Source organism: Notamacropus eugenii, chromosome 3 (genome assembly GCF_028372415.1).
Source record: "Notamacropus eugenii isolate mMacEug1 chromosome 3, mMacEug1.pri_v2, whole genome shotgun sequence".
Lineage (NCBI taxonomy): Eukaryota > Metazoa > Chordata > Mammalia > Diprotodontia > Macropodidae > Notamacropus > Notamacropus eugenii.
In genome coordinates this window covers 301,645,929-301,661,322 of record NC_092874.1, presented here as the reverse complement: position 1 = coordinate 301,661,322, position 15,394 = coordinate 301,645,929, and the positions used below count along the sequence as shown (strand labels likewise).

Below are 15,394 nucleotides of genomic sequence, written 5' to 3'. Positions count from 1 at the left end.
CCATGGTGCACAGAGGACTTGACAGCAATGGATCTCAGGCCTGGCTTCTTCCTGCTGATCCAACACCGTCCTGGAGGCTGGGCCCTGAGTTCTCTGCCTGCTGGATTCCCCCCGAAACTCTGCCACAGCCATGATACCTTCACACATTCTTCTCCCTGCCCATCCCCCACCAGCCTCCCATTGCACTTTCTTTTGAGCCTTGTTAGTAAACATCTCATGTCATAACGTCAGGGTTGTTTGTCACATCAGCCTGCATTTATTAAGCACCTCGTGTGATCCAGGTCCTGTGCTGACCATTGGGGATGGAAAGCAAGGTTGAAGAAAATCCTGTCTCTCCAGGAGCTCGTGGTGTAATGGGGGAGACTGCTGGCCAACCCCTCTGTACCAGCAGGCTTTGGCTGGGATACAGTGGAGGCAACTGCCAAGAGAAGGCACTTGGCTGGAGCAGGCTCACAAAAGGCTTCCTGGAAGGAGCTGGGACCTGAAGGAATCCAGGAAGCAGGAGATCGGAAAAGAGGAGGGAGAGAATGACCAGCAGGAGACATCCCCCAGCCAGTGAAAAGACACTTCATCCAGACATGAGGTGGGTTGTGGGAGGAAGATCCCACAAAGGATCACAGAGAATGGAGGAAACGGAGGAAGGCCTTTGAGCGGCAGATGGAGGATGTTCTGTTTGATCCTGGAGGCCACAGAGAGCCATTGGAGTTTATTGAATGGAGGGTGACATGGTCAGACCTGGGCTTTAGGAAAATCCCTTTGACCACTGGATGGAGGATGAAAGTGGGAAGAGTCCTGAGGTAGGCAGACCCTCCCCTCCACAGCTATTGTAGTAGTCTAGGTGTGGGGAGAAGAAGCCCTGCCTCTCCTCTGAGCAGTGTCAGAGGGCAGAAGGAAGTACAAATAGGAGAGGATGTGAAGATCATCTTGGTAGCACTTGACAGCTGTTTGTGGGGGGGGGGGACATGTAGGTTGCCTGACTACATGACTGCAAAAGTGCCCTTGACAGCAGGAGGAGAGGGATTGGGGGAAAATAACGAGCTATTTTAGACATGATGAGTTTGAGATCTATATAAGATGTACAGTTTGAGATGTCTATTCACCTGACTAGAAGCCAAGAGAGAGGGTAAGGCTGGCTGGACAAATAGACCTGAGAAGCATCAGTGTGGAGATGATCATTATGTCCATGGGACTTAGGAGAGTACTCTGTGGAATAGTAGCGAGAGGGAAGAGCAGAGGGCCCAGGCCAGAGCCTTGGAGGATATCCTTGGTGAGAGGCCTTGATCACTATGATCTGAGGAGGAGGAGGACCTGGGAAACAGGCAGCCTAAGGGTGGGGGAGGGTGACAGTAGGGTCACTGCCTGTTTCTTCCATTAGTCTGAGTGCCACAAGGCCCCAAACTAGGCTTTCTCTCAGTCAGACTCTTAACCTTTTTTTGCCCAGACCACCTTTGGCACTTCTTGTTAGAATGTTTAAATGCATAACATGCTACATGAAATTACAAAGGAAACCAGTTATATTGAAATACAAACGTGTGTGTGTGTGTGAATACAACAAATCCATGACCTCCAGGTTCATAACTACTGTCCCTTATGTCCTACTACAGTACCTTATGTCCCCTAATACCCACATTTATTGCAGAGTCTTGGAATGAATAAGAATGAGGTGACTTTGCAAATTGCCTTGTAGCTAGGGAGCAGAATCAGCAGAACCAGGAGGAGAGGGATGGTCCAAAGCCTCCATGCCGTGTTGATGGCTCAGAATAAACTGAAACTATGAGCTTAGAGGCTGAGAGGGCAGTTAACTAATAAGCTCTTAGGGCCTGTAAAGAGACCTGGGAGGCTGATGGGTGTGGCCTCTGAGAATGGGACTATGAGAGGCCAGCTTGGATTTCATGCCGAGGTTTCACTTGACCTTTCTGAGGGATTTCATGACTGGAGAGATTGTGAGGAGCTGGAGTAAGTCCTCGAGACAGCAGCATCTCTGGAGAGTTAGAAAGGGCCTAGACCGTTATCTTTCTCCGGTGGTTAAGATGAGCATCTGCCTGGAACAGGGAGACACTTTGTCCTCCTGGGGTCCATGGCTCCCTGGCTCCCTTGACTCTCTTTGAGTTATAATGCCACTGCCCTGATCTCTGGCCCAGCCTGTCACACGTCCTCTGAGAGGACATCTGTGTCAAGGCCTAAGGAAGCCTCTGGCTGCCAAGGCCTACTGGCATGGCCTAAGCTTCCATCACTCTCCAGGGTGCAGTGACTGATGGGGTTGCACTGTTCTTGAACAAGGTCAAAGCAAAACTTGCTTTAAGAGCTGTGCTGGGGTGTGGCCCCAGTCAGGAGCATGGAGGATTGTTTGTTTTTTTAAAATAAAAACAATCAATATCATTGGTTTTTGCCTCACCTGCATTTCCCACTATATCACTTGTTCCTCCCAGAGAACCTGTCCCTTATAACAAGAAAAAAACATTCCAACAGAATTAAGGAAAATATTGAGAAAGTCTGACATTGTGTGCAGTGTTCCACACCCCCTGTGCCCCTCCTCTGGAAGTGCCTGGCCCCAGCTCTTTCTTGGGACCAAGCTCGAGTCTTGTAATTCCATGTCATCATACCCTTCTGTCGGTGTCCAACAGTGTGCTCATCGTGTATGTTGTCCTGTCTCCTGCCTCACTTCAGAAAAGGTGTCTTGGCTTCTCTGCCTTCACCATATTTGTCATTCGAGTCAGGGAAACAATAATTTTGTAAAAGATGATAGTGAAGAGACGGGACAGAAGAAAGGAAAGGAGAGAGGAGGGAGGGAGGAAAGAAAGAAGAAAGGAAATTTGTCTAATTTTTTTTTTTAATACCCAAACCAGGGAAGAAGAAAGCCAAGAAAGAGAATTCAAGAGCAATGTCATTAATAAATATTGGTTCAGAATTTTTTAATGAAATCTTGGCAGAAAGACTATGGTAGCTCATTCCCCAAATGGTTCAGTACGAGGATGCTGGCTTTGTCCCAGGAATGCAAGGATGAGTCAACCTTAAGAAAGCAATCAACCCAATCATATTAAAAACAAAACATCCTAAGCCACGTGCTCATATCAATAGATGAAGAGAAACACTCAACAAAATTCCATTCTGCAAGGACATTGTCTCTTAAAAAGGTGATGTTGGCTTGTTCTGCACTTGGAATTCGTACAAGTGAAAGCATCCAGGCGGCCTTCTTCCCACCTCGGGCTTGGGAGGTCAGCTTTGCCTATCCAAGTTGGTGTTTTCTTTGAAAGGGAAGGGGCTTTTTGGAAAGGCCATCCCCGAAGACCTGCCAAAGACTTGGTATGTTGTGAATGAGATGGATTCCAAACAAATTCTGGAGGAAAGCTTGTGGTATTTCTCAGATATCATTCCTGCCATTTTATGATCAAAATTAAAATTTAAAAAGTGAGGGGGGTATTTTTTTAAACTGTAAAACTAATGTACCGAGAGAGTGAACTGTAAATAAAAAGGCACATTATAAAAGTTGTCAAAGATTTGGGGGTGAATTCCTCTTTCTTTTTTTAGGTTGGATGTATTTTGTAGCTGTCTCCAGTGGCATTTCCCTTCCTGTTATTGTCTCCCGCATCTTGTCACTGCCGTGCAGAGAAATCCTGATGGTTATTGTGGCTTGCCTTGTCAATGTGTCCTTGTACTGAACAGAAGCTTTGGGCTTACTCTGTTGATTGCTACTCTGAGATTTTCTAGGCAAACGATCACATTGTCTTCAGATGCGGTTATTTGTGCCAGCTTTTTGCCAGGGAACGTGCCTTGAATGGCCTTTTTGTGGCTTCCTGCTCCGTCAGATAATAGTGGGCAGAGGGTGTCCCCCACTGTACAAAGAGTGATCCCATTCTGGACTTCAGGCTTGCTCTCCCAAATGAATAGAGAAGACACCATTCACATACTTTGGGTAAAAGCTCAATTAGACATGGGGAGGGTTGTTTATAAAGGTAATATGCAGTATGCTGAATACATGTCCCTAAGTTTGGCTCTGGGTAGCCTACCTCTACCTGTGCTATCCCTGGAAAAAATGGTTCAGATACTTCCTTCAAGAAACTTCTTGTGACTCCCCACTCCATGCCCCACGCCAGACAAATATTTGTTATTTGGGCCCAGTTGTAGTCTTCATTAGAAAGGCATCAGCTTCACAGACAAGGACTGGGCATTCATTGGATTGAGAGCTAGAGAGGGGAGAATACTCCCCCAGGGGCCTTGAGTCCCAGGGAGAGGAAGGGAAGTGACCGAGCTAGGATTTGAATGTGGTTCCTTCGTCTATAAATGCAGGTGCAGGCTGTGTCTTGGCAGTGTTTCTCTTTGGATCCTGTAGTAGCTCCCAGCCCCACACAGGGTTCATGGTGAAGTTGGGCTGTTACTGAATTTGATTCTCCCTCTCAGGAGCTGGTTGAGCAAAGACCAGCTGGGCATTCAGCATTGAATGGAGTAGGTGACCTGAGGCCCCCCAACCTGACCAGGTCCTGCTGGATGTGGCAGGGCCTTTGTGGCCTGGGCCAGATTTGTAAGGAGGCTCCTGGCGGTCACTGGAATGGCAGTCTTTGGAAGCTGCCTGCTCCTAGTCCCCAGAAACTTTGTCCTATTACCCTGTCCTCTCTGGCTTGGTCAGGTATGGAGCTCCCCCTGTGCCAGGCACTGTGCTAAGTGCTGGGGACACAGACCAAGCTGTCCCTGGCTTCCAGGAGCAGGCCTTCTAATGGGGAGCAACATGTGAATGACTAGGTGTCTCTGGGACAGATGCAGAAGAGAGGAAGGGATTGCAGCCTTACACACCTTCAGGGCTTCCTAGAAACCTCAGTTTTCTCATTCGTGTTTGAGCTTCAGTTATGTGAATGGACAGAACCTGATTCAGATCAGAAGGAGTGCTGAGGAAGGCTGCCTTTCTCCAGAGCTAGACCAGGTGGGCTGGGGCAGGACAGGGTGGGAGAGACCAGTTGTTGGGGCAATGTTGTTTATCACCAAGTCCTACCCACCTGTCCTGTGCCTGCCATGTATGCACATGTCATTCAGGTTCAGGTCTGTCACCTCTCCCCAGATCACTGCCTCCTGACTAGGCCTGTGGCTTCTGGCTCATCTCTCCCACAGCTGCCAGATGTTTTCCCAGATGCCCAGGTCTGACAAACGCTGGGCCTCCCCTGCTCATAGACCTCTGCACCTTCTCTAGTCCTGAGAGGAAGAGATGCATATGTTTCCTGGCACTTTAGGCCTATTTCCCTCCCCTCCCCTTCATGCTGTGCTCCAGCCAAGCTGGGCTGCTTGCTGACCCCTGAATTTGACTAGCTTCTGTGCATCCCCCAGAGCTGCCCCACTGTGCCCCAGGATCCCCTCCCTCACCCCTAGAACCACACTTTCATTCAGACTCTCCCTCGCCCTTGACATCCAGTCACTTACCAGAGCTCATCAGTTCTGCTTCCACAGCCTCTAGAATCTGTCCCCTGCCTTCCCCTGCCCCCCCCTTCCCCACCTTGTTTTGTCCCTGACCACTCTCCCTGGATTCTTAGAGCAGACTTCTACCTGCTTTTCTGGCTTCCATAGGCTCCTTTCTCCAACCATTTGTAGAAATAATCTTCCTGAAACACAGGCCTAATCATGTTACTCTCCTGCTCAGTGTCCTCCTCAGTGTCCCCCATTGCCCTCTCTCCCCATCCATAGCACTGCTGTCCTGAGGGTTCCCCACCCAGTCCGCTCTCTTCCCACAGTGCTTCAGTGATGCATGAATCTCACTTTGTTTTCTAGGTTGGAAACTACAAGCGAACTGTTAAGAGGATTGATGATGGCCACCGACTCTGCAATGATCTCATGAACTGCATTCACGAGCGGGCGCGCATTGAGAAGGCCTATGCGCAACAGCTCACAGAATGGGCCAAGCGATGGAAGCAGCTTGTGGAAAAGGGTAAGAGCTCATTTTCCCTACAGCCTGGGCCTTGTTCCTGGGGAGCTCAGCCTCAGGGGTCTGGCTTGTCTTCCGCTGTCCCCTGACTATGTGCCGCTTCGAGGCTGCCCTGGCCTTTGTCAGTCCTCCTCATCTCCTCAGACTCTCCCCAGAACTGGGCAGGCTGGGAGTGTTACTGAGTCAGCCATGAAGTTGGGGGTTCTCCAAGCCCCCAGCTCTGCCACTCACTGGCCAGGCTCAAGTCCCTTCCCTTTCCAAATCTGTAAAATGAGTGCTGCATTGGATCACCTCCATGGTCATTTTCCTTTTGAAAAGCTTCTTTTAATGACTGCCTTGTGCTTTCACATCCCAAGAAGACTCTTCCCCCTCCCTCCTCAGAGGAGAGGAGAAAGAAGAAAAGCAATTTTGTGAATCGCTAGCTTGCAGAATGACAGACTTGGCTCCAGATCCACCAATGGAAGCACACGTCTCGGCTTTTGGCCTTTTTCTCCCAAGTTCTTCCAGCTCTGAAAAATCGAGGGTCATGTGCAGGATCTTTGGGGCAGGGGGTTGTCTCATTACAGATGAGGAGGATGAGGCACAAAGATCAGAAGCGCCCAGTACCAGGGCGTCATAGTCACGAAGTGGCAGAGCACTGAGGTTCTCTAATTGTGGATCTCAGAGCCTGGGGGGTCATGATCAAGATGGGGTGGAACTGGGCTTCTCGCACACCTCCAAGTCAGGTGTTCCCATGACATGACTCCTGGAGCCTCATGGAAACAAGCATGCTCTTTGGAGGAACCAGCCAGTATGGGTACAGGCCCTGGCTCAGGGGGCTCAGAACCCAGTGCTGCCACGCTCTGAGGCTGATTCTACCAAGAGCACAGGAAAGGTGTGGGCTTCCCTATCCCAAAGCCAGGGCCAAGAGTCTCCATTCATTTCATCGCAGGTATTTGTTAATCTAGTTCCAAAGTGTTTCAGGTAAATCTAGATGGGCATTTCCAGTCTGCCATCGCCTTCTTACTTGGGGAGTGTAGACGCTGGGTGCTGTGATGTGGGACAGCCTATTCTCATTTAATTTAAAGACCCAGCTCTGTGACCCCAGTCACACCCGGACTCTTCTGGGCCTTGGGCCAGGCATGTTCTAATGGGCTCTGCCTCAGTGCTGCTGGAATCAGGGCACGGTGTCTTCTGAGGGGTCAGGAGGGTCTCTAGTCTGTGCCTGCTGCTGGGCTTTGGGAGGAGGGGGCCTGACCTGCCTTTTTCTTTCCTTTCCTTATAAGTAAGCTTAGTCTCAGAGAAGTTAAGTGACAGAATTTGTAACCAGAAGGGACCCTAGAGACCCTCTGGGTCAGTCCCCCCAAGAGGGAGGGTCTGACTGGTCACTCTGCAGATGGGGAACCAGGACTTGAACCCAGGTCTTCTGGCTCTAAACCCTGTGTTCTCATGTAACCTAGGTTCCCCTAGGAGAGAAGGGGGTGGAACTCTGTCCAGGCCCTGAAGGCAAGATAGAAGATGGGCAATCCCTTTGCAGAAAAGGGTAAAAGTACCTCTACAATAGCATGGCACCATGCCAGATCTGAAGGGAGGGAGGAACGAACAGGGAGTGTGCAGGGAACAGGAGAGAGGCCCAAGCAGACGGGAGCCATGGTCTGCTCTGGAGCAGCCCTGGCCACCATCAGGGAGTGAGCACTCACTTTGTGCAGAACATTCCTCTAAGCATTGCAAGTGGCCAAGCCTCAGCCCTGCTGGAGGGTAGCCATTGGCCAGTTGGAACAGAGCCAACCCAAGAAGGGGCTACAGGAGGTGAAGGGGGAGTCAGAACCAGGCCAGAGGAGGGATGAGCACTTGAAGGAACTGGGAGTGCTGCATCTGTAGAGGAAGAAAGAGAAAAACCTTGTCCTTTGGCTACTGATGCCTTAGGGGCTGTCCTGGGGAATGACAACCTGAGCTGAAGTGAGGAGGAGGCAGATTTCAGCTGAGCATAAGAAAAAAAGGCCTACCTCAGCTCCTGAGATCTCCTGCATTTGGGAGGTGTGGATAGGCACCCTGTGGAGGCAGATGGCGGCCGTGACTCAAGGGGAGCTCATTCTGAATGTCTTCTCTCTCCTCCAAGGATCTGTGGTGACTTCAGTGTGTTAATATCGTGCTCTCCATCCCACACCAGTGTACCGCAAACCCCTAAGCTCGGGGCCTAGTACATATTAGGTGAACTTCAACAAAAGATTACGGAAATGAATTAAAGAAGAAGAGTTCCCACACCAATACATTTTGCTGTTTTTAAGAAGGGAAAGATATAACGAAGGGAGGTTTCTTGTTATGGGCGTGCTCTTCCCTTAGTTCTGGCCCGAGGCCTCTAGCACTCTCCTGCCCCCTGAGGCAATTGTCTTCTCTTCTGTGTCTGTTGAAGCTAATCTTTAAGCACCTCTTGTGTGCCAGGTACTGGGCTAAGCCCTGAGGATACAGAGCAACATAAAAGACTGTCACAACCCTCTAAGAACTAACAATCTAATGTGTCACCACAGGGCAGGCCTGAGGGAAAGGCTTCCTGTAGAAGATGGGCTTTAACTAGAACTTGAAGGGAGTCAGGGAGGCCAGGAAGGGGAGGGCACAGCCAGAGGAAATGCCCAGGTTTGAGAGCTAGAGTGTCTCATGTGAAGAGCAGCCAGGAGTCCAGGACCACAGGATTGAAAAGTACATGGGGGAGAAGAGGAGGTTAAGAAGACTAGGAAGGTGGGAGCAGGGCTTAGAATGCCAATCAGCATTTTGTATCTGATCCTGAAGGCATTTATGGAATAGGGAGAGGTGTGATGTGGTCAGAGGGGGAGATTAGGGATGATCAGTTTGACAGTTGACATGAAAGAAGGACTGAGGCAGACCCTGTCAGCAAGCTGTCTTGCTAATCCAGGCTAATGAGGGGATAAGGCCTTGTCTCAGAGGAGAGAATTTACAAGGGTGAAAAGGTCAGAATCTTGACCAGTGATTGGGCATCAGGGGTGATAGATAGTGGGAAAACACCTGGGTTATGAGCCTGGCTGCCTGAGAGGATTGTGGGCCCCTTCACAGGACAGGGGAGCTAGGGAGAGGCAGGGCTTGGAAGGAAAGAGAGTGAGTTCCAGAGACTTGGATATATGCTGAGTGCACCATTTACTTCAAGGGTGGAGGCCAGAAGAGATCTTCGACTGCAAAGTAGAACTGAGAGTCCTCAGCACAGAGATGATCACCAAAACCATGGGGACTGATGATGGGAAGTGGTCTGGACTGAGAAGAGAAGAGAAGAGGGCCCAGGACTGGCCCTAGGGGACATGCAGCTACTAATGCCCATGGAATCTGGATGAAGGAGACAGAGAAGGAGCAGTCAGAGAGGCTGGAGGAGAACTGGTGGGGGGTGAGGGAGAGGCTGATTGATTTCCCAAAAACCCAGAGAGGAGACAGAATCAAAAAGGAGAGCCTGATTGCAATTGTCAGAGACCCCAGAGCAGACCAGGAAGATGAGGATGGAGAAAAGGCCATTGGACTGGTGGCTAAGAGGTCTTTGGTGACTGGAGAGAGCAGTATTGATGATGTGGGAAGCCAAACTGTAGAGTGAAGAGCACCCTTTGGTCACAGCCTGCCACGCAAAATTTTATTGGATCCAGGAGATGTTCAAAGGAAATGATCTTGACTGCCATCGCAGATCTTGGAATCCGTTCTGTTTGCAGCCATAAGGGAGGCACTATCCTGGTTCTCACATTGGGCCGCATCACTTTTTCTTTCACTTCCTCAAGAGATTCCTCTTTCAGGACAGAACAGGAAAGCAGCCAAGTGGTTCAGGGAGCATGACCTCTAGCAGCACCATGCATGGCCTGCTTTGGAATCAGGAAGAAGCTTCCCCTAGGAGTTGAGAGTTTGTATAGAGGAGCAGACCTTGGCAGCCTGAGGTCAGTGGCCTGCAGAGCCACAACTCAGGTCATGAAGGAACAGGAGCCCTTCAGTGTCAGCAGACTGCAGGCACTCAAGAACTGACAAAAAAGAAGGGAATGTGAGAGGGAGGGAAGTAGAGCCATGTACTGTAACCAACCTTCTCCAGAGTTCAGCCCCTAAAGGAGGGGAGAGAGATGGGGCAATGACTAGTGGGGAGGCATGTGCCTGTTGTGCTGGGCACCCTTGTAGGTCAGAGGGAAGGAGACAGTAGACTAGGAGTCACTGAAGGTAGGGTGAGAGAGTAGGAGGAGTAGAGAGAAGGGGTGGATGGGAAGCGCCCCCTGGGCAGAAAGGCACCTCCTGGTGGGAGACATGGCCAAAAGAAGAGGGAGGAGCAAACACCACTGGGGACTCTGAGACGAGGGAACAGGGAAGGAGGAGGGTCTCTCAGGGGTTGGCCTGCATCATCCTTAGTGAAATGTGAGGCAGAATTCTTAGCCAAGGAGGTAGAGGGAGGCATCCTGGGAGGTTAGAGGAAAGTGGAGATGGCTCTCAGGAGCCACTGTGGAGGTCAGGGAGAGGGAGTCATGAAGTGGGGAAGTGCAGGAGGATTGCCCAGCAGCAGTGAGGGCCCAGGTGAGGTTGGGGAACAATCTGGTAGTGGAGCAACTTGGGTTTCCTGATTTTCTTACCTTTGGTCAGCAACATTTATGTAAGAATGAAGACAGTGAATGGTGGGAGTGACCCAAGGCTGAAGTTGTACAGGACAAGGTCTTTAATGCAGCCAGGAGGCTCTGAAGTACCCAGAGTCAGGAAGATCTGAGTTCAAATGCCACCTCAGACACTTCGTAGCCAGTGATCTTGAGTCACTTAACATCTGTTTACCTCAGTTTTCTCATCTGTAAAATGGGAATAATAGTACCTTGCACTAAGGGGAGTCATGAGGTTCTAATGAAATAATAATTGTAAAGCACTTTTAGCACAGTGCCAGTCATAATAAGTGCTGTATAAATGTTAGCTATTACTGTCACCAGTGGATTAAAGGGCAAGAGAGAAGAGGATGAACTGAGGTGGTTCCCAAGGGGATGAGAAGGGAGAAGATGATGCTCAGTACAAGGAGGGGCAGCCTGGGAGAGAACTGAGGGCTGGGAGGCCCTGGGGAGGGAGAACAGCAGAGTTAGGAATTGTGAGCAGAGGGAAGGGTGGATGACATCAGGGTCATTGGACAAAGGAATCCTGGAGCTCACCAACATGGATGTGCCTCATTGGTAGGTGATACCAAGGGCAGCGGGTTTGAGTTCTGCCAATTTGGCCCTCTATGAGAACTTTGGCCCCTCCATCTAGGAACAGTGCTAATTATTAGGAGCTGAAATGTGGCACTCTGTAATCTCAGCATTCTTCAGGCCAATAACTTTTTTTTTCCAAAGCAGAGAAATATGACCTATTTTGCATTCTCTCTCTCTCTGACAATCCTGTTACAAGAGTGGCCAGTGGGAGGGGTTTAAATTTGACTCCTTCTACCTCTCCAGTTAACCCCTCCCCCCCAAAAAACCTCAACTCCATTAAAAATATATCTGAACAAAATTGATAAGGTAAAACATTTGAGAAAACCAAACCGAAACTCTCTTAGGTCTTTGCCTAGACTTCCAAAGTGAGGGCTAACTGTCCAGCAGTGCTGGGGCTGGGGGCAGGGGTAGACTTGTCATGAAAATGGAAGTCCAGCATCAGCCTCCATATCACTTGTTGCCAGCAGCCCAGGTCCTGCCACTTGGTCCCAAACACACCCTCTGTTGTGTCTAGGTCCACAATATGGGACCGTCGAGAAGGCCTGGAATGCCGTCATGTCTGAAGCAGAGAAGGTGAGCGAGCTGCATCTCGAAGTGAAGGCCTCCCTGATGAATGAGGATTTCGAGAAGATCAAGAACTGGCAGAAGGAGGCGTTTCACAAGCAGATGATGGGGGGCTTCAAGGAGACCCGAGAGGCGGAGGATGGATTCAGGAAGGCCCAAAAGCCCTGGGCAAAGAAGCTCAAGGAGGTACCTGGCTAAGTAGCTCATCCATCCTCCCTACCTGGGGCAGGTGCTTCCTGACAGGGGGGTTGGTTCTGGAATGTACCATGCTTATGAAAGTCTTGGGGTTGGTCATTGGCGAGCTTGCTCTCGAGCAGGCTGGGAGCCCTGGGCTACGCCACTCCCGCTGCTAAAATGGCGCCACCTGGTTCTCTGGAGCTGGCTTTCCTTCTGCATTCTTGGGCCTTCCTCCTCTTCACACTGCCTTCCAGGCCCCGTCTTGCAATGGGGTACCCAGCTTTCCTCTCTCCAGGTCTGTGAATCTTCTCTCCCATCTCTTCCCTCATTTCAGACATTTTCCTATGGAAGAAGGTGCTATTGAAACATTTTTGCTTCCTCCTGAAACTTCATCATTTCCCTTGTAGTTCAAATCTTAGGTAACCTCAGCAGGTAGCTCATAAGGCCTAGAAATATAACACTGAGAAATGTTCCCTCTAGGTGGAGGCATCCAAGAAAGCATATCACGCTGCCTGCAAGGAGGAGAAACTGGCTGTGTCCCGGGAGACCAATAGCAAAGCAGACCCTGCCCTCAACCCAGAGCAGCTCAAGAAACTCCAGGACAAAGTGGAGAAATGCAAGCAAGATGTGCTGAAGGTACATCCACATGCACATGGTCACGCCACTTGGGTAGCAGCCACTGGTAAAGTCCTTTTTATTTGGGTACTTGGTAGTCCTCAGCACCCATCACCATTTCCATAGACAAAGGACTGAAAGAGAAGGTTGTAAGTGAGCTGTGAGTGTGTCTTGTACGGCCTGGGCTCTTCTCACCTATCCTTCCTTCTTTTCTGTGTGTCTTCTCACACACACACACAATCAACAAGCATTCATAAGCTCTTCCTCTGTTCTGGGAACTCTCTCAGGCACTGGGGATGGAACATGGACACATGGAAGCCTGGACAGCATATGTACAGTCAGCCCAGCATCACTGGGGTGGGAGGGTGGATCAAGGATGGCAGCCTGGAGGAGGCTTTGTTTAAGCTGAGCTTCCAGGAGACAGAGTTTGTGACAAAGGAGGCTGTTCCAGGTGTGTGTGTGTGTGAGGAGGTGTCTGTTACTGGGCTTTTCCCCTGACTCTCCTCCTTGTCTGTACATTGCTCCCCATCCTCTCTTTGTAACTTCCTTGGCTTCCCTGGAGTCCCACTTTCTGTAAGAGTTCCATTCCCTCTGCCATTTTCTCTGAGATCATCTCCCATTTACACCACGTGTGAATTGTATGTGCGTGATGTCTCCCCCATTAGATCCTTTATCCTTTCTTTATATTCCTACTGCATAGTGTAGTGCTTGGCACATAGTAGGCACCTCAAAACTGCTCATTCACTGTGTGGGGACAGGAGGTGGGGGTCATGTCTCAGAACCCCCCAGTAAGCCAGTGTGGTTGGCCCATAGCATTTATGAATGTGAGCACCATGTTCAATGACAAAGAAAGATGGCCAGGGGCTGCTTGGGAAGGGTTTTCAATGCCGAAAAGAAGAGTATGTGGTTCCTCCTGCACAGGAGGCCCCCAGAGATTATCGAGCTGGGGCCTGACGTGGTCCACCCTGTGACTTAGAAATGCCACTCTGGGAGCTGTGTGGAGGAGGGCGCTGCAGTGTCCAGGTAGTCGGTGACAAGGACCTGGATTATGGTGATGGGCATGTGAGTAGAGAGACAGGGCTAGGTGAGAGGGAGTCACTGAAGATGCATGGCACTACATATGGCCAGGATTTTGTGTGCATTCAGGGGCATAAGGAGTCAAGGATGCCTCCTCAGCTGTGAACCTTCAGGCCTGGGAGGGAAACCTGGAGACATTTAGAGAAAGGATGAGAGAGAAACTAAGTTCTGTTTTAGCCACATTGAGTTTGAGATGCCCAAAAGATAACTGGTGTGGGCATGTCCAGTAGGCAGGCGGGGATGCATGCCTGAAAGTCAACAGGGAGACTGGGACTGGGAGTCATCTATGTGAAGATGCCAGGAATCCTTGGGAACCAACGGGATGACTAGGTAAGAGAGTGTAGAAAGAGCCAAGCCCCGGGGAGGTCTCGCACTTAAAGAGGGGACATGACCTAGAGGAAGGAGCAGCAGAGGAGACTGGGAAGGAGAAAGGAGACCCAGGAGAGAAGATCCTGGAGACCAGGGGAGCAGCTGGCCTGTGAGGGGACCACACACGTGCACGCACACTCTGAAACATAAAGACAGGAGGAAAAGGGTAAAAAGGGAGAAAAGAAGTGGAGGGAGGTGAGGTTAAAGGAGGGATCAGTCACCAAAACAGGAGGGATGGAGCAGTGCTTTGCACATGATGGACCCTTCATAACTATTTGCTGAATTTAATTGAGGTGTTGGAATCAGTGTCTGATCTCAAGACCTCTCACTAAAAATTTCTCATTCTTCCCACTGTAAGCCTCACCCTGTGCCCAGCATGTACTGTGTGCCTTTTAGAGGGGTCATATGTCTGTTTTGATCATGTAGGCAGTTCCTGATCTGGGAACTCTCCATTGACACAGTTGGTACCTGGGGCAGCTGGGTGTCTCTGAGGTGTTTGCACTGGAGAAGGGACCAACCTGGTTCTGCTTGGTCCCAGGGCCCAGAACCAGGACTGATGAGGGGGAGATAGAAAGAGGCCAGTGTAAGCTGGAAGTCAGGACAGACTGCCCAGCAATCAGAGCTGCCCCCAAGTGGCATCAGCCATCTCTGGAGCTGGAGGCCAGGCCAGCATTTTGGGGGTGCAGGAATGCATATGTTGGACCAGAGGCCACTGGGCTCCCAACTCCCCAGTTCTGTGCTTCTGACTCACTCAGGGTCAGATAGCCAGGATGTGTCTAAGGTGTGGCCTTGAACCCCATTCTTCTGAGCCTCACTATCTGCCTTACACTGCCACCCTTGCCTCTTGACAGTATGCATAGATCTGGGCACTTGTTTGAATTAAATTTATTGAATTAAAGACAATTTTTAAAAAGATCATAGGATCATAATACATAGCTTTGAAAGAGGCCTTCATAACCATCTCACTCAACACTCTTCACCCTGCATTTTACAGGTGAGGAAATGTTGGACCCAGATGGGCCGTGTGTGGCAGATCAGACTGCCAGCCTGCGGCCTCCTTCCTTCTCTGATGCCACCTTCATGGTAGCATCCGGTGGGCTGGGAGGTCCTCTGCCTGCCACAGCACATGGCCAGTCCTCTTTCCCCATCCAGCAGTGATGCCTTACAAAGTGCTGCTTTTCACACTCAAGTCTTAGGGGAGGACTCACTTACACTGTTTACATCTGTCAGTTGCCTTTTCAGCAGCCTGCAGTTTGAAGTCTTCAGAGATTGGGAGAGTTTACAGTGTCAGGCCTGTGTCAGGCACATGTCACCCCCAGAAGGCTGGGGGTGTGAAAAGTAGGGGACTCTGCTTCCGGGAGAGCCTCAGGTCATTGACAGGGCAGCTTCATGAATTCTCCAATGCAGACTGGCCCACCTTGGGTTCTGTCTGAGCCCTTACAGACTCAGGAGGAGAAATCCGATTTCTCTTGAGGGACATCTAGCTTTAGAGGGGAATGATGCTCCCATAGGAAGC

General features: G+C 50.3%; 1 protein-coding gene across 3 annotated transcripts in view; it reads left to right on the top strand.

Moving 5' to 3' along the window:
* PACSIN2 (protein kinase C and casein kinase substrate in neurons 2) overlaps positions 1-15,394 on the top strand; it is a 152,430-nt gene that overhangs the window by 116,756 nt on the left and 20,280 nt on the right. For all 3 annotated transcript variants that reach the window (XM_072596338.1, XM_072596340.1, XM_072596339.1), the window contains 3 exons: positions 5,752-5,908; positions 11,591-11,826; positions 12,298-12,453. In XM_072596338.1, coding sequence (XP_072452439.1) covers positions 5,752-5,908; positions 11,591-11,826; positions 12,298-12,453 — 549 coding nt within the window. The remainder of the gene's footprint in view (positions 1-5,751; positions 5,909-11,590; positions 11,827-12,297; positions 12,454-15,394) is intronic.